Source organism: Haemaphysalis longicornis, unplaced genomic scaffold (genome assembly GCF_048455015.1).
Source record: "Haemaphysalis longicornis isolate Haplotype H1 unplaced genomic scaffold, Haemaphysalis longicornis Haplotype H1 scaffold_12, whole genome shotgun sequence".
Lineage (NCBI taxonomy): Eukaryota > Metazoa > Arthropoda > Arachnida > Ixodida > Ixodidae > Haemaphysalis > Haemaphysalis longicornis.
The window spans coordinates 86,486,528-86,510,719 of record NW_027526225.1 but is presented as its reverse complement, the minus strand read 5'-3'; the positions used below and the strand labels follow the sequence as shown (position 1 = coordinate 86,510,719).

Below are 24,192 nucleotides of genomic sequence, written 5' to 3'. Positions count from 1 at the left end.
GTTTTCCATGCCTGGAACTGTCGTGCACCAGAAACGGCATGACGCCGTCTGACAGATGTTCACCACCTCTAGAATCCGCTCTCTGGGGAGGGCGTAAACGCGTTTTTTTAATGCGGAGCGGCCATTAAAATAAAATTCAACTTCGTTCAAATCAAAACAACTAGTCTGTCTGAATTTAGTAACTCACCATTTTCACTCCCTGGGGATCTTTAACGTGTGCCGAAATCTCGTACTCACGGGCGTTTTTTGCTTTTCGCCTCCATCAGAAAAGCGGCCGCCGCGGCCGTGAATCGAACCCGCGACCTCGTGCTCAGCAGCGCAACGCCTTAGCCAATGAGCCACCGCTGCGGGTCGTGCGCCGAAATATCGTACACACGGGCGTTTTTGCTTTTCGCCTCCATCAGAAAAAGCGGCCGCCGCGGTCGGGAATCGAACCCGCTACTTTTCTCGAATAACCGCAGCGATTCTCGGGTATGCACTCTGTAGGCCGAACTTTTGTGTTTGGGGTCTGCGGCGTGAATCGGTACCTGCTGCGAGGTGTACAGTGAGTACTTTTAAGTGCAATGCACTTCTTAAGCGACCCTGAACCTGCGTCCACCGGCGATGTCCGCGCACGTGGAGATGGGCGCGCGCTGCCTGGCCGCTGACATAGCACATACCCACGTGGGGGATTGGCCAGGAATCTCCTCGTCTTCCTGGCAACGGGGGGAGATGGGCGCGCGCTGCCTGGCCGCTGACATGGCACATACCCACGTGGGGGATTGGCCAAGAATCGGGCATGAGAAGGGCTAATGCACCTGCTTAAAGGAGTACTGACACGAAATTTCAAAGCTGAGATCCGCTCTAGCAATCCAAGTACAACAACACAAATAGGTGTCTGTGAATAAATGCATCTTTCTTTCTTTGTAGTTGTGTGCGTGTGTGTGTGTGATCTCTCTTTCGCGAACATTTCCGAACCGCGCAAATTCAACTCGTGCATTCGCACTTTCACATTCTTCCCCTCGGGGAAATGCGGGGAATTTTTTAGATTTGGTGCCGGTTCAAGGTGCTAATAGGGCTCATGCGCTGGAGTTTAGCAACATATAGCGCCCCCTCGCGTCAGACGCGTCCGAGTATTACAAAAGCAGACGACCCTTGCCGCACTCCATGTGTTTTCAATTACAAGCCAGAGCAAAAGTTGGTCGTAATTAGTTTAATCGCGTTGTGACGCGTTTATATGACTGCATACTGAAGCCCTTAAAGTACAGGTTTTCCCGCTCAATTTAATCCAATCACCATACAATTTAATTCAAGCGCCAGCCAATTTAATTCAAACGCCATCGAATTTAATCCAGGTGCCAGCGACTTTAATCCAAGTGCCAACCAATTTAATCCAGCCGTCAGAAGGTTGTTAGGGGTGTTTTGTATGGAATTAGGCGCAGCTTTGCGGGTTTTGATGCGCATGGTGTGATGAAAACGTGGTGTTCCTTGATGCCTTATGTGCAAAATATCATATACGCGGAGCTTAATGGACACTTACTAACACTCACAGACCAGGAGAGCGGTTTCGTTTGATCCATTGGCGGCGTGTGGTGATCGTCTGCGAAATCGTCAGAAGTATCGTCTGCTCGCGTATTGTTACCCTAGCAGATTTGGCAGCGTATTTTTACGCGAGCAGACGACACTTCTGTCACCAGCAGGCGATATTTCTGACGATCTCGCAGACGATATTATAATTCGGAAATAATGCTTGACGCTGCAGAAAAGCATTCGATTATTGAAAATCTGTATGCAAATGGCATTTAAGTAATGTGTCTTTATCAAAGGAGCTTCTGAAGGCATTGTTGCACGAAGATCAGACGATACTTCTGACGTGTGTTATCGACGGCGCTCTCGCAGACGATCAGCTCACAGCAACGGTCTGCGCGTGTTATTAAATGTATATTAAGCTGCTCGCATAAGATATTTTGCACATACTGGATCAAGAAACACCACGTCTTCCCCACACCACGCGCAACAAAGTTCGCAAAGCTGCGCCTAATTCCGCACAGAACACCCCTGAATAACCTTCCGACAGCTGGATTAAATTGGTAGCACTTGGATTAAATTCGCTGGCACCTGGATTAAACTCGATGGCGTTTGGATTAAATTAGATGACACTTGAATTAAATTGGCTGGCGCTTGGATTAAATTGTATGGCGATTGGATTAAATTGAGCGGGAAAACCTGTAGTTGCAGAGGCTAAAGAAAATAATATAAGCTACAACAAGCCGATTTATCGGCCTTCTTTTGAGCGAGCAGTCGTGATCGTCACCGCATAGGACAGTATCGCTAGGTCGGGTGGTTTAACTTCCTCACGATAATTATCGTTCTTTCTTCTTGCGTACGGGCAACAAAGAAAAGTTTACAAGTAGCATAAACACAGAACGCTGAGGTAACTGCAAAAGCTTTTTTCAACGGGAGCATGCAAGCGGACGCGATAAGCGCAGCCGAATCAGCTGACACTGTTGGCCTGGCACCGCCTTGAAAACGAGTGGAAATTTTGTTTTGTATTGTCCCAAACTAAATTATTTTTGCTTAAACTTTTACGCCGCACGCTTTACGAAGGGCAGGGCACATACATACTAGCGAGTAGGTGAGGCAATAGCGTCCAATAAACAAATTAATCGTGATTAGAGGACGCAAAACAAGCACCAAATCGCACGCCCGCTGCCTGCAGAGATGTGTACTTGTATATTTACATAACATAACACAGCCGCATACACGGTGCGTGGCCCAAATATGTACAGCCGTGAGCTGAAGTAAACGGACCACGGGAGCGGTGGCCAAAACTAATCGCTGCGCCGTCTGGTTGCGCGGCGTATGTTGTCGAGACCGCGCACAGCGCAGGCGCGGCCTAGCAGTACAGCACACATGCCGCTATCGCTCACTGCTTCGCGATTGTCTCACGCTCCGATAAATTGACGCCAGGGGAGCCGCGCTGCCCTTTTACTGCCTGCGGGTCACACACCTTCAGTGGAAATGGCGCGCTGGCGCAATCGGCGGCAACGCGGCTCCGCTGGCAGAGTTGGCGCGCTGGTGATTATCTCGGGCTTCAGGCTTTTTCTTTTTTTGCAATCCCCCCCCCCGTCATATATTGAAGCAGAAAATAAAGCAGACAAAAATCATTGGACACTCGAAGAACAGAACACCATCTTTGTCGGTTTTGAGGATAGATGCGAAATCACAGCCTCCCGAGAATATCAGCGAACTGGGAAAATTATTGATGCTAACCTTACATGCCAAGGTTTTGACAAATACTGCTGTGTTTAGGTATGTACTGCATTGCTTTATGAAACTTCGTTTGCCGCATGCGGCATATGTGCCATTTCGCAATTGCTCGGGAAAATCCAGCTTCGCAATTTTTCAAGTTCGAGGCACCGACACATACATTTTATGTTCAAAAACTATATTGCGATATGAGATACCATTGAACCACGCCTTCAATTCCCAGCGACTATCGAACTGCATGCAAACTACATTTTTCGATTAGATTTATTTGCACCTGAAAACATTATTGACAGTTCTTGCGCACTTCTGTGCCATGAGTTGAAATTGAAGTATTTGATCAAAAGAGGGTCGTTCAGTCGACGATTGAAGATAAAAATATTACTAGCTTATGGTCCACGACATGCGGCAAACAAACGACGGTATACTTCAAAACAGCCAAGTTTATTTACACGTAATATTTTACAAAGCATTGCACAGGGCTGTCGTTCATAGATGGGGGTCCACAGACAAAAAGAGGAACGTGGGAGAAGAGGGACTCCGTGGGTCCCTCCGCGATACTCCCAACTTCCTTTTTTTTCCAAACCCTGCCACGAACTAAAAAAAGTGGATTTGCCGCATGACATATTAGAATAACGCGCCCGCACAGCACAAATTTTAAAGCTGGCTTTTTGCACAACGGTTAAATTATGCAGAAAAGCCACACTCAAAGGGCGTGCATAGATATATGTGTATGAGCGACTTTGGCTGCAACGGTTAATTGTGCGACAATAGGACACGTATCAACATATTTCAACGTGGGGTCCCTCACCACTTTTGCAAGCACAGAAGGAGTCTTTGGCACGCTACCGGCCGAGTACCACTGGCATAAAAAATCAGAGGTCGGGCAAATCCCAAGTCCTGCGGGCAGCCCTTTCCTTCACCACGCGATAATCTTTATTTAATTACAAAAGTCCCGCCTCCCAAAGAGACGTCTCAACGTAGAGTGAGGAGGACCTATCAATTAGCCAATACTATAGGCCGCTGAGCGGCCACAAAAACAGTCAATTGTTGTTGTGTACACAAATAGCTATGGGACCCAACTCTGTCACTCTCATGCAGAAACTCGAAACTCGAAAAACACGAACAACACGCAACACGAACTCGAACAAACAACAAGACAGCAGATATCAACTGAGAAACTTCATCACTTAACAAAAAAGAACCCTCCTGCTTTTTGAATAAAAAAAGGCTACGAGCCCAACGCAGCCACAGCACGCTATGTGTGGCATCGTAGCACCATTGCCACTTATCAGGTGAGTCGCATCGTTTTCAATGATAGGGCGGTGCCCGGCAGTGTTCCTCTAACTGCGCGGCGTGATTCCCCTGGCGTCAATTTATCGGAGCGTGAGACAATCGCGAAGCAGCGAGCGATAGCGGCATGTGTGCTGTACTGCTAGGCCGCGCCTGCGCTGTGTGCGATCTCGACAGCAGGCGCCGCGCAACCAGACGGCGCAGCGATTAGTTTTGGCCACCGCTCCCGTGGTCCGTTTACTTCAGCTCACGGCTGTACATACGATCGTCACTGACTGGTTGGTTATCTTCTAGTGCAGGGGTCGCCGCTAATAATCTGAACGCCCACACGCCAGTTTTGTCCTCATAAGGGGTAGACGGTGAGACAAGTACAGAGAATTGATCGCTTCCAGTTGCATTGTCCCCCATCTTCCCAAATCCCCAGATTATTGTCGAATATTATTGGCAGTTTTCTGAATTTTTCTCTTTCCTGAACCCCTCCCCCCTCCCCCTCCCACCTGATTTGCTGTCCAGCCTTCCGCCATATGTCGGCTTCATGCGACTCAGCCCTACACCTCAAAACGTTGCTGGCCCTTATTCTAGTCTATCAAGCGCGAACTGGTAATATATGATGCAAGAGCGTAATTAAATAAGTGAGAGCAAACAAGGACCACTGAATTCGCCAGACCCCTTTGTTTTAGGGCCCCTACTTTCGGAATCAAAAAACAGATTCCATGCTTCTGACGCTCGCTACATTTTGTCACCGAGTCACGCAATAAAACGCCAAGCTAGCGCTGCACCATGTATTCGTACCGGCGACGCAGGCAACCAGTGCTTAACGAAAGTTCATTCGTAAGTGCGCAGGTGCGGAAAAGCGCGGCGCACTGCAGCAGTCGAGCCTGCGGTCCGCCAGACTATCTGGCTTTTACGCGCTATCTTCGCCGATTGCGTTATTCTTCTTTTCTGATCGGCCGTTGTTGAAAAGTCCTAGTCACCAAGTTTATTAGTTAAACAAGAAGCTTTCACTTACAATTCCACTTCATACGACCATCGATCGGTGAACCTGCGAGTGGAAGGGCGCCGTCACCATCCCAGCCCTTTCGTCGACGCTGTACTACGTATTTAGCGCTGCAAAGATTTTTTCCCAAATGCCAAGCTGATCGCCGGAAGAGATTGGACGCTTCGGGGGTGGGCTGAAGGCCATGTGGCAAAATAATCGGGAGTATCAAGTTCATTTTGCTTCTTTCAACACGGGATCCTATGGGACGCCCGCTGCTTTGCACTACCCGCAAGTACTGCCCGGGAGCCGGTTGCGCAGCGCCTTCTGGGCAGCGAAGGATCCTTATACTCATAATGTGACGTTAGGCCTAAAGTCCCAAACCTCAAAAATGCGACATTAGGCTTAACGTCATCCGGCTAAAAGCCTTACGGCTTGCAGAGCAACGTCATTCTCATCGCACGTAGAGCTTTGGGTAACGGCTTTTGAGAGAGAGACAACACATTTTTTTATTGAGCTAAGTTTAGGTGGGGTGGTTCCTCATTTCAGGTAACCATGAGATGTCCACCCCAGAACATGACGTTAGGCTTATATACGTCGCACCGACGCAGGCCTTCGTCACCTCCCCCCTCTGATCCAGCTCCCCAGGCAGCACTGGACTGTTCGGCCTAAAACAGGCCGGTGTACTTTGGCCGGTGATTTTCTGTCCGGCCGTTTTCCGGCAGCCATGTTCGGCCCATGTCCAAATGTGGGCCTTTTGGCCGTATACGGCCGTACTCCCATGGCTGTCCAACGGCCAGTGTCCGTCAGCCAGTCGACCGGCTTCCGGTCATACGGCCAGATTCCAGCCGTAGGGCTCCGGCCATTCCAAAGCTACCCGTGTACGGCCGAAGTACTGCCGCCGGAGCACAGCCGAGATGCGGTCGTCGGACTCCAGCCGGACTAAAGCAACCGGAAATACGGCCGTGCTATGGGCATTGGAGTTCAGCCACAGTACGTTAACTGTACTGAGGCCGTTCACTGCATGTCGCGCAAGCAGATGACTCATTCGCGCAGTGCAGAAGCAGCACAAACCCAGCATTTTGGGTCCAATGAAGCCACATCAAAGTGAGCTCGCGCGCAACCACCAGCCGTCAAGCTTTCAGCGCAGCCTTTCTTAATTACCAGCCTCAGTTGACAGCAAAATTTATTTATTAAACAGTGCTCACAAATTGTCGTTCCTTTAATTGCTGTGCCTCTTTTACTGCCGAACACAGAAAATATTCAGTCCTTTGTAGAGCTTGAATGGATGTATTGTCCAGGTCCTGATATCCTCTGTGGGGCGGCTTACCTGTAATAAACAGGGAAAGAGGAGGGGGGGGGGCGGCGGAGGGCGCATACTTAAGTGGGTTGAATTTCAGATAGATAAATTGCGCCGCTTTTAGCCAATTTCTTTTAGGGCAATATTCCGGAACACTTTCATGCTATGATTACATAAACAATTTTTATAACAGTTGCTTGACCAATTTTGATGTATATAAAACCGGCGTGAATGCCTTTACGAAGCGTTTTGGTTCTCAACAAAATACTCAGGAGCATTTAATATAACTCCTTCACAAAAAAGTGTATCTCCAGTTTTTGCCCATTTTTCTTGCAAAGACATTATCTACTCGATCAACTTTTCTTATGATCTTGCGCAGGGCTGATCGTAAGAAGGAGCGAACAGGTACTTTCATTTTCAATCTATTTTAATGTTGTTTTCATGAGTATACGTCCACACCACTTAATAGTCAAAAGAACTTAATTTTCTTCTAATGTCATACTACGTTCAAAAAATTCTAGACGCGTTGCGAATGACGCCCTGCTTCAGGTGGCTGCAGTTGTATCCCTCTGTGTTCACGCAAGGAAAGGCGTAAAATTAGAGTTACATAATTTGTTTCAAACCAATAACATAGCAATTGTGGCATGCATACAGGAAACCTTGCATACTGCAACGAATAGGGCAATAAATATTTTATTGGTCAAGGTTGAATGCGTAGGGTTCTCAACCCGTCGGAGGCAAACTTGCGCCTCTGGAAGTTTATTTATTTATTTATTTGTTTATTTATTTATTTATTTGTTTATTTATTTATTTATTTATTATTTTTATTTATTTATTTATTTATTTATTTATTTATTTATTTATTTATTTATTTGATGCCTGCTTGCCTTTTCATGCATTACAGAAGGGAGATACATAACACTAAGCATTAAATATGAGACAAAATAACAAAATATTTCTACAAAGCGCGCTGAAAATCGTCAATATAAAGAGTTAATGCAATCATACGTGGAAGATAATTACACTGCAGTATTGATGTAAAATAAAATGAATCGCGCAAGGCGTCACCTTTAAAGGAAAGTTAATAATTTGCTTTAAGCTAGCGGTCCCACTTTGCGATACGTAGAGTGGCGCTTGGATATACTTCTCCCCTTCTACTCCAGTTTTCGAATAATAGATATTACGAAAAAAGTTCAACTTGTGGTTTCGTCTGTGATCTTTCACGTCCTGCCATTTCAGTTTACTTTTACTTTCTCTCATGCTAAGTTGAGCGTGCCAATTACCTAATACGAATCGCACTGACATATTCTGTATGTTTTCGAGCGTATCAACCAGCTCTTTGGTGTGGGGATCCACGAAAACACATGCGTACTCCAAGATTGAGCGCACATGAGTGAAATACGGTTGTTCTTTTCAGTTAGATGGAGGTTCACTGAAATTTCGTCTCAGAAAGCCAAAAAAATATGCAGCCGTAACTTTTATGGTGTGAACCTGCCTATTTAACCTCTAACCACTCCCTAAATAAACTCCTAGGTATTTATATTCCTCGGCCGTTGTCACAGCAGCATATTTTTACGGTATACGTATTCAATTGGAATGAAGGTTTTTTTGTAAAGGTGCCGTTAACACACTGTTTAACATCCAAAAACTTTTCTGAATCAGCACACCAGGATGTTATTAAATTCGAATAAAGCTGCAGGTATACGGAATCACGTTCATTCGCTATAGTCCGGTAAACTACACAGTACTTTTGAACAAAGCTATAGGGCCCATAGTAATAACAATGCAAAAACCGATTCATTCAGTTCATAGGATAAAATGTACTACGCAGAAGGTGATATGGAAAACCATCATTTGCTTTTTTGCAGTCCAAGAATATACAGTCAACCACTTTAAGCTTATCTATTGCAAGAGCCAAATCGTGCGTGAACTCAACAATCTGCGTTGAGCAAGAAAATCCTGACAAAATCCGTGTTTTCTAGGATGCTGGCGATTATGTTTAACCAAATGAGTCATATCCCCAGAGTATCTAAGCTCACCTTCAAACATCGGAACTAAATTAACAGCTAGGCTTCGTCAGTGACAAGGCTCTGTTGTTATCGAAAATTTAAAATTATTATTTTTTTCTAAATAGGCGAAGTCGTAAAATCCCATGAAGTAACATAGTGCAGGGCATGAAGTTGATCCTACCAATGCACGAGCGAGTCTCTTCTACGTTTATCACCAACAACACAGTGCAACATTGCTTGTCGCAGTTTAATTGTAAGCAGAATAACTTGCGCTTTTGCTCGCACTTGCCTTTCTTTGGTGGGGAGTCCTTCACATGGTGGCGGTTTAGCTCCTGCGTGGTGGCCGCTTGCTCGACGCCCTTGAAGGCCAGTTATTTTGGTGAACCATCTCCATCTCGGATCGGACATCTCTGCCGGGTCGATATCTCCAATGCTCTCCATTTCTTGAGGGGGTGAATAGCCTCAAGCTGATGCGTCGACGAAGCCGGTGGCAGAGGCGTGGTAGCGCGATGACTGGCGAGGCTTAGCTCACCCGTCGGTGTAGCACAGTCTTTTGTGGCAATTAATGACATTTCGATGGCCTAAAAGGTTCCCTGCTAATGTCCAGTGAGTCCTTGCACCTTGCCCCATCACCGATAACACTCATTACTGTTTGACAAACGATGTTCGTTCATTTAAAACGTAGAAACACGGAGCGGATGAAAAACGCGTCCCCGTCGTTCGGCTCCCTAACGGCTTTTTCTCCCCCAGAAAAAAACCGCTCGGTCTCCTTTCAAACACGTCTGTGCATGAATTCTCGGCGCCCAGGCGCGTGCCGTTGTTCGGCTGTATGCCGTTTGCCGAAAAAATGACGGATAACCAGATACCTTACGTAGGCCGGTCTCCTCTTGAACACCGCTTGCCAAATATTCTGTGGCCATTCGCTTGCCGTAATTCGGCCGAGGACAGCTAACCGAATGAAAAACGTATATTCTGGGGCCGTACGTCGGCCGGTATCCTTCACAACACTGGCTGCCCGAAGAAAACGAATATTCTACCGCCGGGCGCGCGGTTCACCGTTGAAACAACGAATGCACGGGAGCCGCGCTCCGGCCGGTCTCCTTTCGAACACCAACTGCCGCAAGAATACGCATATTCTGTGGCCGGTCGCTTGCCGTGCTTCGGCCGATTACCTCTTCCCGAAGAAAAAACGGATGCCCTAAGGCCGTACTTCGGCCGTTCTCTTTCTCAACATCGGCAGCCGTAAGAGAACTGAATATCTGGCAGCCGGTTAGCTGCCGTTGTGCGTCCGGACACGGGCGGACGGAAAAATACCGAAGCGCTGGTTGCCGAATGTTGGCCGTTCACCGCATGATCAGTGGCTGCCATAACCTGGATGCTGGCTGGACATGCCAGAAAGCGGCCATAGACGGGCCGGTCTTGGGGCACACTTTCTGTGCCGCCTGGGTCTGCTCTGCTCTGCATCAACTTTTAGCGGACGCGGGCCTAACGGAGCGGTCGCCAACTTCTCAGTGAAGCGTTTTAATTTCTCAACACTTCACCCACGATCATCGTCATCGTCAGTGAAAGTTAGCCTCCCTGCAGTGCGTTTTCGCGTACGGACATCGCCAGTGAGAGGCCAGAAGCTTCGCTTAGAACCTTCAAATTTCGCGTCACAGTGACGTAATATGGGCAGGAGTGAAAAATTATGAACTAGCACTGAAATCATTTTAATTAGTGTTTTAGCCGCACATTCGCATTCAAGCGATACGATAAAACGGAACTAAAAGTCCCACTACAACCGCGCAGCCATGATTCTTGGCCGTGACAGCTAGGTCGGCGACCGCCAATCAAGCAAGATTCTGTGACGTCATAGAAAAATAACCGGATAGTGCCTGGGGAGTCACCATTGCTTCACATGTTCTCTTTAATACTTCGATTATTTGTTCGAAGTATGCGATAAGATTGGTATCATTGTTATCGGGACAAAAGCGGTCTTTTTCGTAAACCAAACTTGTGTTTTGTCTTCGTAACTCTTCTAACAGAAGAGGGAACGTAACTATCAGGACTCACACCGAAGGTAAGCGAACAGATTATGATGATTAAAACTTTTATTGTGCAGACCCAGTCACAGCAGGAGTACGGCAAAACCTAACAAGAATTCCTGTCGTACAACAAAAAACTTTGTTGTGACAACAGAAGTCCTGTTGTTACGACAAAGCCATCTCTTGTTACGACACACATTTCTGTCGCAACAACGAAGCGAATTTTCTCAACGGCAAACATTCCTGTAGTCACAACAGAACTGCCATTTAAGTTACTCTTCACAATGGGTAAAAACATTCAAGCAATGTTTAACCGTTTAACTACTGATGGAACATCGGGATCACGACAAGACGGGAATTTGGCACGATGGAACATCGAAATGATGACAGGAATACGACACATGACAGAATAACGGAATCCCGACACGACAAGAATACGACAATGCTTCCCGACAACGCGGCAATGCTTCCCTGTGTGATGATATTGTCGTATCTTAACAGCAGGCGCGTGCTCCTCGCTCTCTCTTATATTTGAAGGTCTGCCGGTCGGCCCGGCGTATATATCTGGCTGCAGGTACCATACACAACCCCTGTGTCGCATTCCACTAATTTCTTTCCGTGTGAAACCTCACACGCTCCCAACCGGCGGCAGTCGTATCTTAGTGTTTACGTTTGGTTTGCGGTTTTGTGTGGTGTTTGTGTGCTCGCGTGTTTTACCTGTTTTCGCTGTATCATTAGTAGCAAGACAAGTTCGGGCTGGCCTGTCTTCTCTGTATCATTAAAGTTCTCTCTCTCTCTCTCTCTCTCTCTCTCTCTCTCTCTCTCTCTCTCTCTCTCTCTCTCTCTCTCTCTCTCTCTCTCTCTCTCTCTCTCTCTCTCTCTCTCTCTCTCTCTCTCTCAGCTGGTTCAGTTTGAACGGAGCGGAGAACACGACTCAAACCTCGTAGCGAGACGTTACCTTTTAGGAGCAAAGCCCCTTAGGGGCTGGAGCTGTTGGCGTCTCCTGTCGTCGTCGTCGTAATCGTCTCATGTATTCGCGGCGCTAAAACACCGGGAAACTCGTTCACGCCTCGCGCTAGAACATATAAAAAAAACACCGAAACACGTAACGCGTACTAAAAAAACTCCGGGGCACTCGTTTACGCCTCGCACTAGAGAACTTCGTGCTTCAAAGAGACTTTTAAAGCAAAGCTGTATACCTCTACCCCCCGAATGGTTTCGTCTCCGTTGGCAAAAATGCCAAGGCGCCAAGATTGCGCGTATACACTGCATGCGTGCTTCGCCCCTCCCCAGGTTTCACGTTAGTGGAGATGGCCAGGGAATTTTTTTCAGCCTACGTGACACCTTAGGAAAATAGGGAGTGCCACCGGCCTATTCACACCTATAGCCTATTCCCAGAACCGAGCCTATTCACACCTATAGGGAGAGCATTGCCGCGTGTGCCAATGTTTTCCTAAGTTAGCGGAAACTACGTGTTTATATCGGCACAGGGATACTCAAACCCCAGAGATTATGGACGCCCCCCACATCCTTGATCGACGCCTCCGTGAGTCAGCCTTCGGTTGCTCTCACAGGAGTGAGAAACGCTATCTCGCAGCTACGTTTTCGGGCACGTAGAAATGCTCGAGGCAAACATTGGTGGCTTAGGGGGAGATGCCCATGGTCATGCTTTTTTCTTGTGTTTTCTTGTACATTTCTGATTTTTCCACGCGCACCGCTATATGTATTACCAGTATCTGTTAATAAAATGCACCCGCCGCGGTGGCTCAGTTGCTAAGGCATTGTTCTGCTGCGCACGGAATCGCGGGTTCGATTCCCGACCGCGGCGGCCACTTTTCTGATGGAGGCGAAAAGCAAAAACGCCCGTGTGTGCGAGAATTCGGCGCACGTTAAAGATCCCCAGGTGGTCGAAATTAGTCCGGATCCCTCCACTACGGCGCGCCTCATCACCTGCGTTGCGTCCACGCGTTAAACCCTACAATCAATCAATCAATTAATAAAAATGCAATTGATAGTTGGCACTCGTGTCGTCCATTCCTTCTTCAAAAGCGTTTGTTCTTAGCGCAGTTTTTTACCACAAAAATTTTGAGGAAGATCGCAGCACCAAGCGTGCCCACAGACAAGATTGCAAAGCCCTTCACAACGCAAGCGAAACGAAACGTCTCGGCCGGCAGTTCGTGCTTTCGCCATTTACAACCCATGAGAAGGGCAGGTGAACTCGGACTTTTTTTGTTACTATTATATAATTATTACAGCACAAACGTGTCTGTTGGTCTGTCAAGTTTATTCGACATCGAAATGTCTGTCTGTCTGTCTGTCTGTCTGTCTGTCTGTCTGTCTGTCTGTCTGTCTGTCTGTCTGTCTGTCTGTCCGTCTGTCCGTCTGTCTGTCTGTCTGTCTGTCTGCCCCTCCATCCAGAGGGCGTGGAGAGGAGCGAAGCTTGAACTGATCCCCTTTGCGCTGCTGAATAAATGTTCTCTCTCTCTCTGTCTGCCTATCTGTCACCACTGACAAAAGTTTTATTTTTGAAGCATGCAGCAAATAGCCGTCAAAACCCAGTCGACAGTGACGACAAGAAACATTTCTGTAGTGTTGTCGTATTTTCGCGTGTCGTACTGTCGTCTTGTAGTATTCTTGTCGTGTCGTGATTCTGATGTTCTGTTGTGTGTCGTATTCCTGTCATGAATTTGATCTTCCGTCTTGAAAAATTCCTGTCTTCCTGATGTTCCATAATTAGTTGCACATGGTTTAAAAGTTATTTCCCATTGTGAAGAGTAGCGTAAATGGCAGTTATGTTGTGACTACAGGAATGTTTGCCGTTGAGAACATTCACTTGGTCGTTACGACAGAAATGTGTGTCGTAACAGATGGCTTCGTCGCAACAACAGGTCTTTTGTTGTTACAACAAAGTTTTTTATCGCACGACAAGAATTGTTGTTAGGTTTTTGCGGTATTCCTGTTGTGATTTTAGACTGGGAAGCATTTTCAGTGTGTTTGGAAGCGCAGCTGGCTGCGATACATGTGGGAAATATAACGATTAGTGCGTGGATGTGATTGCTTTGTTTAACGTATCTTTAACGGCCGTCCTTGGTGTCTCTCTTGAGTTCGTGCGAAGTTGATGCACTCAAGGGAATTGCAATTTGCCACCAACGCGGCGGCAATCAATCGCGTCAGAACAATGCCCTCCCCGCAAAAGCTGAAGGTCCGCAAGGCACTCGTAATGCGTTTGCGCCTGATTTCGTCCTGCATGGGGGCACGTAGTAACCACTTATCAGATAACGGGAAGACAAAGACCCCTCGCCGATGGCGACGAACGCGAGTGAATGGACTTTTTGGAAGTATAAAAGGGCGAGGCCTTCGCACAGGAGGCCTGCAGTCCATTTGTTGGGAGCGGTGGAGCGTCAAAAATGGGAATCCGACGGTTGATTCTTGCCTCCGTGTTTCTCGCGGGTGAGTAGCCTCCAACGATCGTTGTTGCGTTGTCGTCGTGTAAAAGAAGGTGACAAGAACATTACCATACATTCCTAAAGACAGTTGGGAGGAGTGCGAAAGCTTTTCTCACATCGAAACTGCGTCGGGTGTGGTTGAAAACATTTGCTATAAGTGCGTCCAATCGATAGTCAAACCTTCAAAATACCCAAATAGCGAACGAAGAGTGAACCCATGCGACGATTTTTCGCGCACTAAGTAAACGCATCTACGAATGATCTAAATGTACACCGATACGTGTTTTATGAGATAAAGGTATACTATTGTAATCCTTCTTCACGATCGATGTGGGTTTTGGGTTTTGTCTGATCTAGAACCGTCCCATTTTTCGCGATTTTTGAGTAACTGTTTTGACACAATGGAAGCCCGGTTTCACGCACGCGCCGTGTGTCCAGAGTTCTTATCAGAGCTTTCCGGTTTACCAGCCGGTCCATGGAGAAATGCATTAGTTTTTTCGCAGGACACAGTCGGTCCCACTAAGAAAGCTCTCGCTTCAAAAAAACGGTTTTAAATTTCACGACTGGCGTTCCCAAAATACAACCGGTCCATGAAGCACGCCTTTGTGGAAGGCTGAGTGTCGGTTTGTAACTAACCGGAACGAAAGTTTGCTCAACGGGTGTTTGTGTATTCCGAGAGTAATGGGGCCATATACTAAAGAAAATTCTACTTCTAATCTACTTCTAAAATTCTTCTTCTACTAAAGAAAATCCGAATGTTGCCGCACAAGACGATGTTGCCGGGGCCTCTGCACTATATCCCGGAAAGAAAAAAAGCGGAGGTTGGACACTTGAAATGTATCACTGGGAAGGGCCTTATCTGGTTATTGCTGTTGTTTTGTCGCTGTTGTTGATAGGGCGGGCGCGTTCTTTGCTGGAAGAAGTTTCTCGTTAAAATGTTCGTCCGTTTGAGACGAAAATGCGATCTCACCCACACCGCTGCCCGTTCGAGAAACGCTTTGTGCAGTTGACCAAACGTCTGCACAAAGCGCAGGTTTTTGTGCTCGGTCGTTCGATACCTTCACGTAAGGTAAGCGGTAGAAACGTGGAGGACCACAGCCTAAACTAGTATATATATACGAGCAAGATTCGAAAGAAATTATTGCCTCATCGCCGCGGTGGCTCAGTGGCGAAGGCGTTGCGCTGCTGAGCCCAATGACGCGGGTTCGATTCCCGGCCGCGGCGACCGCTTTTTTGATGGAGGCGAAAAGCAAAAACGCCCGTGTGTACGAGATTTAGGCGCGCGTTAAAGATCCCCAGGTGGTCAAAATTAACCCGGAGCCCTCCACTACGGCGCACCTCATCACCTGCGTTGCGTCGGCGCGTTAAACCCTACAATAAATCAAAAGGCCCTACAAAACAGCTTTTGCGGAAGCCGTGGCACCTACTGTGAAATCCCCCGCCACCGCATAATGGGCCAACCTTCCACGATTCGGATGTGAATCGTTTGTGGTAATGTTACCTTTCTCTCCGCCTGAAATGGTTCGATAAACAGGCGCACTGGGACGAGCAAATTGATTTCTCTATTATGTGACCGCTCTGCTTTCATACATGTTGAAATCTTTTCTCTCCGTTCAAAACGCCGGTGAAATGTGCGATATAACAAGGGTGCTCTTATGTCAAACAATGGAATGGTTGAGAGGAGTTTTCGTAGAACCTATAGCGTCAGCTCGTTTTCGACCAGAGTAAGAAAAGCGTAGCCATGGCTTTGACCCGCAAGCGGTTGACTCAATACCCAATAATCCTTAATTTGGGGGCCATCGCCTGCAATTTCTATACGATAATTGTATCATTTGTACAACTTGTATTATTTATATCATTTGTACAACTTGCATTGCGTTTGTTTTTTCATAGCCTCAAAGAACTACTTTTTGCTGTTTTGTTGCGCATTGTTGTTGTTATGTACAACGGCTCCTGGGCCTAGTCAAGCTGCAGCTTGCATCTTATAGCCCAGGAGACCGTCCAGCGGTTGTTCTGGAAAATAAATGAAATGAAATGAAATAATGTGCGCACCAAAAGACACCTTGGGATAACTACAGACCGGAACCTCTCCTGATTGATTGATTGTGGGTTTTAACGCGCCGACGCTACACCGGCGATGAGGCTAGCCGCAGTGGAGGGCTCCGGATTACTTTTGAACACCTGAGGATCTTAACGTGCGCCGAAATCTCGAACTCACGGGCGTTTTTGCTTTTCGCTTCCATCAGAAAAGCGCCCGCCGTGGCCGGGAATCGAACCGACGTCTTCGTGCTCAGCAGCACAAGAACCTCTCCTGGGCCCCTGAGGTCCAGAGACTATACCTATGTACTCGCATTTCCGCGGTGGCGCAAGTTTGTAGGTGACCTTGCCGGCAGTCAATGGGGCAGTCACTCGATCGATGGTGCTGCTCTGAAAAGCTTGTGTCGATGGCTTGCTGCGCTACATCCTGCCTGTTTTGCAGCGACTGTCGACCGCAAGCAAAAAGCAGCTTGCTGCGGCAAAAAAAAAAAAAAAAAAAAAAAAACTTGTCTGCGAACCTGTCTTGGCCTGTCCTGCGAACCTGTCTTCGTACAGTTGCGGAGGCTGGTTGCTTGCCCTTAGATGTTCTTCGCCTGCAAGAAACTGTTCGAATATACCATAGGTATCGGTTTCACACAAAAAACAATTTTTTGACCCGTATTGTATAGTGCAACGACAATTCCAGATTCGCAGAAACGATAAACTTTATAAAGATATCTGTACCCTCCCAAGCGCGGCAAACCATATGCCGCCTGATTTCCCACCACCGTGCACTATATAAATAAACATGCCTGGCCTCAACTCAAAGAAAACTCAGCCTCACATTTGCCTCCTTCAACTCGCGCTTGCCCACATCAGTGGCCGATATCCACATATGACCTACATTTTTACTGACGGCTCATTTACATCTCACGGCAGTTCATCTGGCGTCTTCTTTTCGACAAGCGGACAAGAGAGAGAGAGAGAGAGAGAGAACTCTTTAATGTGGGCTGGAGAGGTCAGCTCTGCTAGCGGCACTGCTTGCTACGCCAGATGGGGATGATTACGATGCAGTGAAGTGAATGTGAGAGAACAAGCGGACAAGCGCTGTTCTATACTGTCTTGAACGTGCAACCTCATCCACGTGTGGTGAGTTCCATGCAATAAACAAGCCCTTCGCTACATTCTTTGGCAGCCACCAGCAGAATTCACGAGCATGTGTATCCCGCGACGTCACCTACCTTCTAGCCTACGTCGCCGGGCACCACGTGACTCTACAATAGATACCTGCACATAGCGGCATTATCGGCAACAAGAAAGCGCATGAGGCAGCTCGGAGAGGGCTACATCTGCGAAATGAAAGGAACATTTTCCTCACAAAGCACGAGGCCGCAGCGCTAGCGAAGGATCTTGCCTAGAGGAACGAAACCACCTCTGGTTTTTCCCTGAAACTCAACACCCTTTCCTGCACCCCAAATAGACTCTGGCCTCAGAATGAGGCCATAAGAGTGGATTCCACGCCGGAGAGAGACTCTCTACCATCGGTTGCGTCTCAACGCAGCACTCACGAACTCCTGCCGACATCGCCTCGGTCAAACCACAAGTCCTTATTGTGACAACTGTGGATTGCCGGAAGCAGTTGAGCACATTTTGCTGGAATGTCCGGCATGCTGCCAGGGAAGAAACCACCTCGCGCAGAAGATCGAGTGCCTCAACTAAGGTTCTACATCTTCGAAAGCTTTTCTCGGAAACACGGTTAAGCAGAGCGGTAAGGCGGGACAACGAAGAAGAGACCGCACAGGACTAGTGCTGGACATCAACTAAAATTTTTTACCGCACACAAAAGAAAATATATATGCAGGAACATGCGTATATCTTGCATATACAGCAGAATTTTGATAAACGGAAATCGCTTAAACGGCATTGCTGCTTAATAAACGGAACAGTAGCCTGTAAGTTAGTTGCTTTTGTATTCAGATAACGTAAAAAAAAAAAAACTCTCGGTAATCATAACTAAACTTTCCGCGTCACGGTGTAAACGAAACCAGAAATTGGACTTCTTCCGAAAACCCATTGGCATGAAAATCAGCCTTTTACTGTTCCGGATGTTTCGTTTTTGTTGTTTTTTTTTTCCTCCATTTTTTTTAGCCTCGTTATCTTCGTAAGCCTCGTCTCGTTAGTGGCCAGGCGTGTTATCGCAACGAATGCAACATCACAGTTCTTGTTCCAGTCGTTCGGTCTCGATTCAAGACGCCGAGGTTACAGGGCTCAGCTCCTGCCGCCTCGTTCGTGCAATCGTGGTTCTATTCGCGCTTCATTACCGCGTTGCCGTCTGCTAAATTCGGTGGCTCGCAAGGACTCGCGAAGCTCAGCCCTCTAGCCTCCATGAAGATGCAGTTGCAAGGACTCAAACAACAAAAATACTTGATGCATTTCGCAGTGCACAGCGACTCACTGTTGCTAAATAAACTTCGTGAATGCTGTGCCTAAACCGCTTGTAGTTTTCTTGCTTTCTGAAAAAAATATCAGCTACATTCACTTTCTAGTGCTTGTAGTTCTATGAAATGGTATTAAGAGTGTGTGCACACATAAATTTGCACTTTCACACATCTAACTCAGTAAACGGAACTCCTGTTAAACGGAACTAATTTTTTCGGTCCCTTGAAGTTCCGTTTATCGAGAGTCTACTGTATGTAAAAGAAGAAAGAACATGCAGATGGGTTGGCACATCAAACAAGGGGAAGAACAGGGCCCAGTGTACTAGAAAGAATACTTGTCAATGCATAAATGTGGGCTAGTTGGTTAGAACTGTGAAACACATCGCTAGTCCTGTGTGATCTCTTCTTTGTTGTTACCGCGGTACTTAACCGTGTTTCACAGTTCGAACCAACTAGCCCACATTTATGCACTGACTTTTCTTGGACCCTGGTCGTGTCCATAATCTCATCGCAAAGTGTTAGTTGCATTGTTTGATTATTTACACGACATTGGCGTCGCAAAGACAATCTAGAACTACATATCGTCATCCTGTGAGACCATTTCGGCTTTTACGTCACACACGCAAAGCTTCAGGTTAACACCGACTCCTAAATGTTGTTTGGCTGACCCGCTGCGGGGGCCTGGCTAGCCGGGGTGAGCGCAGGGGGTGGAAGGCGCGACGACCGCGAATTGAAGCGAATTTCGTCAAAACCTTAAGCCCTTCTGGGGGTAAACAAACTTTTCCGAAGCAGTCTGGGGCTCGGCTGAAGTCTATAGCTGCCCTTTGACTGGGTGAGCCGTGCTGCCCCATTAGTACATCAGGGGGAGCCGTCACTCCCCCTGCGCCCCATGTTCCGCCGCCCCTGCCTCCCGGGTGCCCGAAACGACGTCGTGAAGTTGGGACGGCTTTTGTTTCTTCGTGGCGTTTTTTCCGCCTTGTTCTACACAATGCGAATTTCCCTGCGATTCTGTTGCTGTGGCGCCGCTCGTGTGGCAAAAAAAAATCTATTTTTGTTGCTGCTACTAACTGCCAAATGCCAAGCAGTGTTCACAAGAGAGGTTCAGCCGTTCCAAACATTTGTTCATTTGCCGCAGCAACGAAAAGCTTTTTTAGCAGGCGATTTAAAGTTAACCCCAAAGTGAACATTTCAGGACGCATTCCTTCAATGGTATGCTAACTCAGGTGCTCAAAATATTCGTGACCTTTTCCACACTGCGCGTGGGTGTCACAACACTCATAAAAGTCCGGTGCTCAAACTGGAAATTTGAATTTGTGAAAGGCGAGTATAGGTTGCGATTTTAGGGCTCGATAACGAACACGTAGAAAATGAATTGTATCTTATGCCCGGCCTGACACTCGCTTATTGTCACTCGCCGTCCAACGCGGCAAGCCTCAAACATCATGCGCATTTTCATCATCATTTCGAAAGTAAAATTAGCGGCGCGAACACTGGGGCCGCAGAAGAACAGGACACGCAGACGACCAGCAAACGATCAGACGCAGAAGGCCATCCTCTCATCATCATCGTCGACGCTACCGTAATTCATGCTACGTATAAGGACACGTTTACTTTTTTGAGTGCCAACGCAACTGCTTGATGAATGCACGTGGCCACAACAGATTGATTGATTATTTGATTGACTTGTTGGTTGATGTATTGATTGACGTATTGATTGATGTATCTCTTGATTGATTAATTGATTGATTCAGTGATTCATTGGTTGACTGATTGATTGATTGGCTGGTTGGTTGATGTATTGACCGATTCATTGATTGATGTATCTATTGAATGATTGATTGGTCGTTTGATTGAGTGATTGATTGATTGATTTTTATCTTGTTTCGCCCAGCTGTGACCTGCAGTTTCGCACAGCAGCGCCAGGTTCAAGTGACGCTTACCGAAGGGCGAGATGTTCATGTCGCGAATCAAGTCAGCGGCTATGTCTTCACTCCAGGCTTCGCCACTGGCCAACCGGTGCCCCACAACTTCCGCGGCGCTGTGACGCTCCAGGCGCCACTCGGGTTTAGCGTAAGCATGCCTTCACGTCCTCCCCCCTTCTCCTCCCCACCAGGATATATTAAAGGGACCCTGCAACACCTTTTTGAAATCTTTTTTTTTTGAAATCTTAAATGCATGCAGAGCGTAGTCAGCCAACACAACCAGTACTTAATTAGGGGCTCGCAAGGTACCTCAGCCAAAAATTACTGCTCTATGCCCATCAAATAACTTGAAAATTCTCCCAAAAGCATTTTCTCTTTCCCGCTCTTGACGTTCTTCGACGGCTGGAATTACGCCACTAAGGCCATGTAGCTGCTGTTGGCCGGTTTTTCTTCAGTTGCAGCAACGAACGCTTTTCGATAGCAACTTTAAAAATAAAGCCACAAAAACAAAGCAGAAACGGAAGGGGTATCTGGTGCGACGAGCAAATCACGCAGTGCCGCTCCATGCTGACGATAACTATAGATTTGGCAGTGCTTCCAGCCGCGAAGGAAAAAGTGAAAGCGTTTATCAATAGTGTTGCAGGTTCCTTATAAGGCGTAGCATTCTTTGCTCAGTACCCCGCCAGCTGGGACCGTATAACGCCCCGCATTTACACAAAAATGCAGAACTGGCGGAGATAACACCTGTAGTCGTTATAATAGCCTAAATAGTGGCAATTGGTCAGACGAAATTTCTAAAAACAAAAATAAGAAACACTGAGAAAATAACATTTTCACAAAAACGATCTGATAAAATCAAAAATATGTATCTTATACATCTCCCCCCAAGAGCAGGAGAATAAAAAAAAATCCGCTTAAGAAAGTTGGCATTACGAACAAAAAAAAAGTGTAAATGGACCAACTCCGCTTACGCCTTGCATCTTCGGAAAAAAAAATTAGCGGAGTGAAGGCACATCATCGTTATAATGGTATAAATATACATCAGTATGAAAAAAAACAAAAGAAAACTGATAAAGAATAAAATTATCCAACGTCTTTCGTCACTCATAGCCATATTTGGCTGCAAAGAGCGCACACGCTAGACGCGCGGCATACGAATGCTACAGATTAGCAGACGATTCTCTGAATATCTGCAGATTTTTTAAAATGTTGAATGGATCTGTGGTACAGTAAAAGCTCGTTAATTCAAACTCGAAGGGGGCCATAGAATTGTTCGAATTAAGCGAAGTTCGAATCAGCCGGCGGGTGCTAGAATGAATGGACACCGCGCCACACAGCGCGGGCAGAACTTTAAGAATCCACCTCTAGACACGTTATCGCGAATTAGGCACTACTACACGTTTGTGGCAGGTGGTTTCGTAAATAATGTTTCGTAAATAATAATGGCATGCGCCGGAGCCCTGGCGCCGGTATCACAGAGCTAGAAGCGAAATAAGTTGTTGCAGGAGCGTCGTGCGCGCGCGCCACGCTGATGTTTTTTTCTGTTTCGTTGTTTTGCATCTCCAGTAAATTTGGTTTATTTGGATTTACAACACATTGTAATCAATCTGGGCCAACTTCTTCTGCGAGGAGTGATGGAAACCAGGGGATCCCAGTTCGAATGAACCGTTCCGGATACTGACGCGTTCGAATTCTCGGGAGTTTTCCCCCATTGAAATATATAGGGCTGTGCCGGGACAAGGGCGTGAGTTCGGATTAACCGGAAGTTTATATTAACCGAGTTTGAATTAACGAGCTGTTACTGTTTAAACTTTTTGTTACTGCTGTTGGTCTTTGTCGCTTTGTAACTCTTTTTCTCCGCTAAGTTCTCCCTAATCTTACTTTTATATCTAGACGCCCCCCCCCCCCCCTTCCCGGTATGATACCCAACAGTTGAGAGTGGACACACTGTTCAGAGGTCCTTTTTTTGTGGTTGTGTGCGCATGTGCGCGGCTAACCAATGCAAGGCACTAGCAGACTAAGGAGGCTGGTTATGATTTTTACCTTCGTACTTTATTTAAAATAATTATAATATTCGAGCGCTAACGTAACAAAAATCATGTATGTTTGCCTGATTTGTTTCTTCCGCGTTGGGAAGTTGTCAGCGAATTTATTTGACCATCTTACGGTCGTCACGTTCTTTTGCCGCAGAGGATCCGCCTGGATTTCGAAGAATTCGACCTGCAAACCAGCGCCCAGTGCTCTGCCGACCTCCTCGTCGTTCGAACAGCCAACGTACGTGTGATTCAACTTCATTTTTTTTTAACACGAAAGTCTCTTATTCCCCGGTTACACCAAGATTTTGCTGACGTCATATCCGCCACGGAAAGGATGCCAGTACAACGAAGCGAGCGGCCTGTAAAGGGTGCACCGCTGCACACAGGGTCTTTTTGCGGGGAAGCAACCTTTGGTACAAAAGAGTACGTTATACTTAGGGTTGCTCGTTTTCGGGTTTTATATTTCAACACGAAAGTGTCGTATGCTGGGATACACCAAGATATCACTGTCGTCATATCCGTCACGGGAATGACGCCAGTACACCTTTGCCGAAGCGACCCGCCAGCAGGACGTCGTTCCCTATGCACACCCTCAAGACAGCCGCCGACTCGCAAATAATGCTCAGCTGCAGATTTCGCTGCGGTTTTCACTTTCGTGTTTTACCGATTCCTATGACAGAGGAATCAATCACAGTTTTTATTCTAATCATTCACCTCTGCAAACACACAGCGCGCACACATGTGCGCACTACAGCTATGGACAAATGGAATGCGAACACGAAAATATGAACCAGTACACGAATTATTGAAGAAATACAGTTTGTGGCGGTTCAATAATTGCGAGCTGTTGGTATATTTGGAAAGCCACATTTCCCCAACGTTGTTACTGCAAATAAGCGACGCGTCATTGCGACCCGCATTGAAAAAAACCGCGCTATTTGTATGTTCTCGTTCATATTTTCGTGATAGCGTTTCATTTGTTCATGACTGTACATACATACATACATACATACACACATACATAATACATACATACATAAGTACATACATACATACACACATACATACATACTGAATTTCTGCAGATTCTTTAAGCAGTAAACCCTCGTTGTAGCGAAATACTGGGGGCAGGAAACTGACTTCGTTATAAGCAGCACTCGGTTTAAAGCGGTGATGATTTGCTCTCCCCCTACACTGCCGTTGGGACCGCGGAAAATTTCGAATTAAGAGAAGTTTTGTATAAAGCGAATTCATTATACCGAGTGTTTACTGTATCTGCCCCAGTCTCAAGGGTATGCTCCGGGACAAACGAATAGGTTGTATCCACTGGCGAAGCACGGTTGCAGGCAACCATGTGAGTGCGCCGTCACTCGCTACGTCGGGCTCCGCAGGATGGCGGTACTTGTCCGGGCTAAGCACGTGATGTGTGTGGGACGTTCCACACTCTACCCCACCGCACGCAAAGTAATGCCTCGACTCCAAAGTG

At 46.9% G+C, this 24,192-nt stretch overlaps 1 protein-coding gene across 1 annotated transcript in view; it reads left to right on the top strand.

Annotated features, from left to right (window-relative positions):
• Positions 1–24,192, top strand: part of LOC144162920 (enteropeptidase-like) — an 85,881-nt gene that overhangs the window by 43,290 nt on the left and 18,399 nt on the right. Inside the window, exons 10-11 of the mRNA XM_077693646.1 lie at positions 20,640–20,818; positions 22,861–22,944. Coding sequence (XP_077549772.1) covers positions 20,640–20,818; positions 22,861–22,944 — 263 coding nt within the window. The remainder of the gene's footprint in view (positions 1–20,639; positions 20,819–22,860; positions 22,945–24,192) is intronic.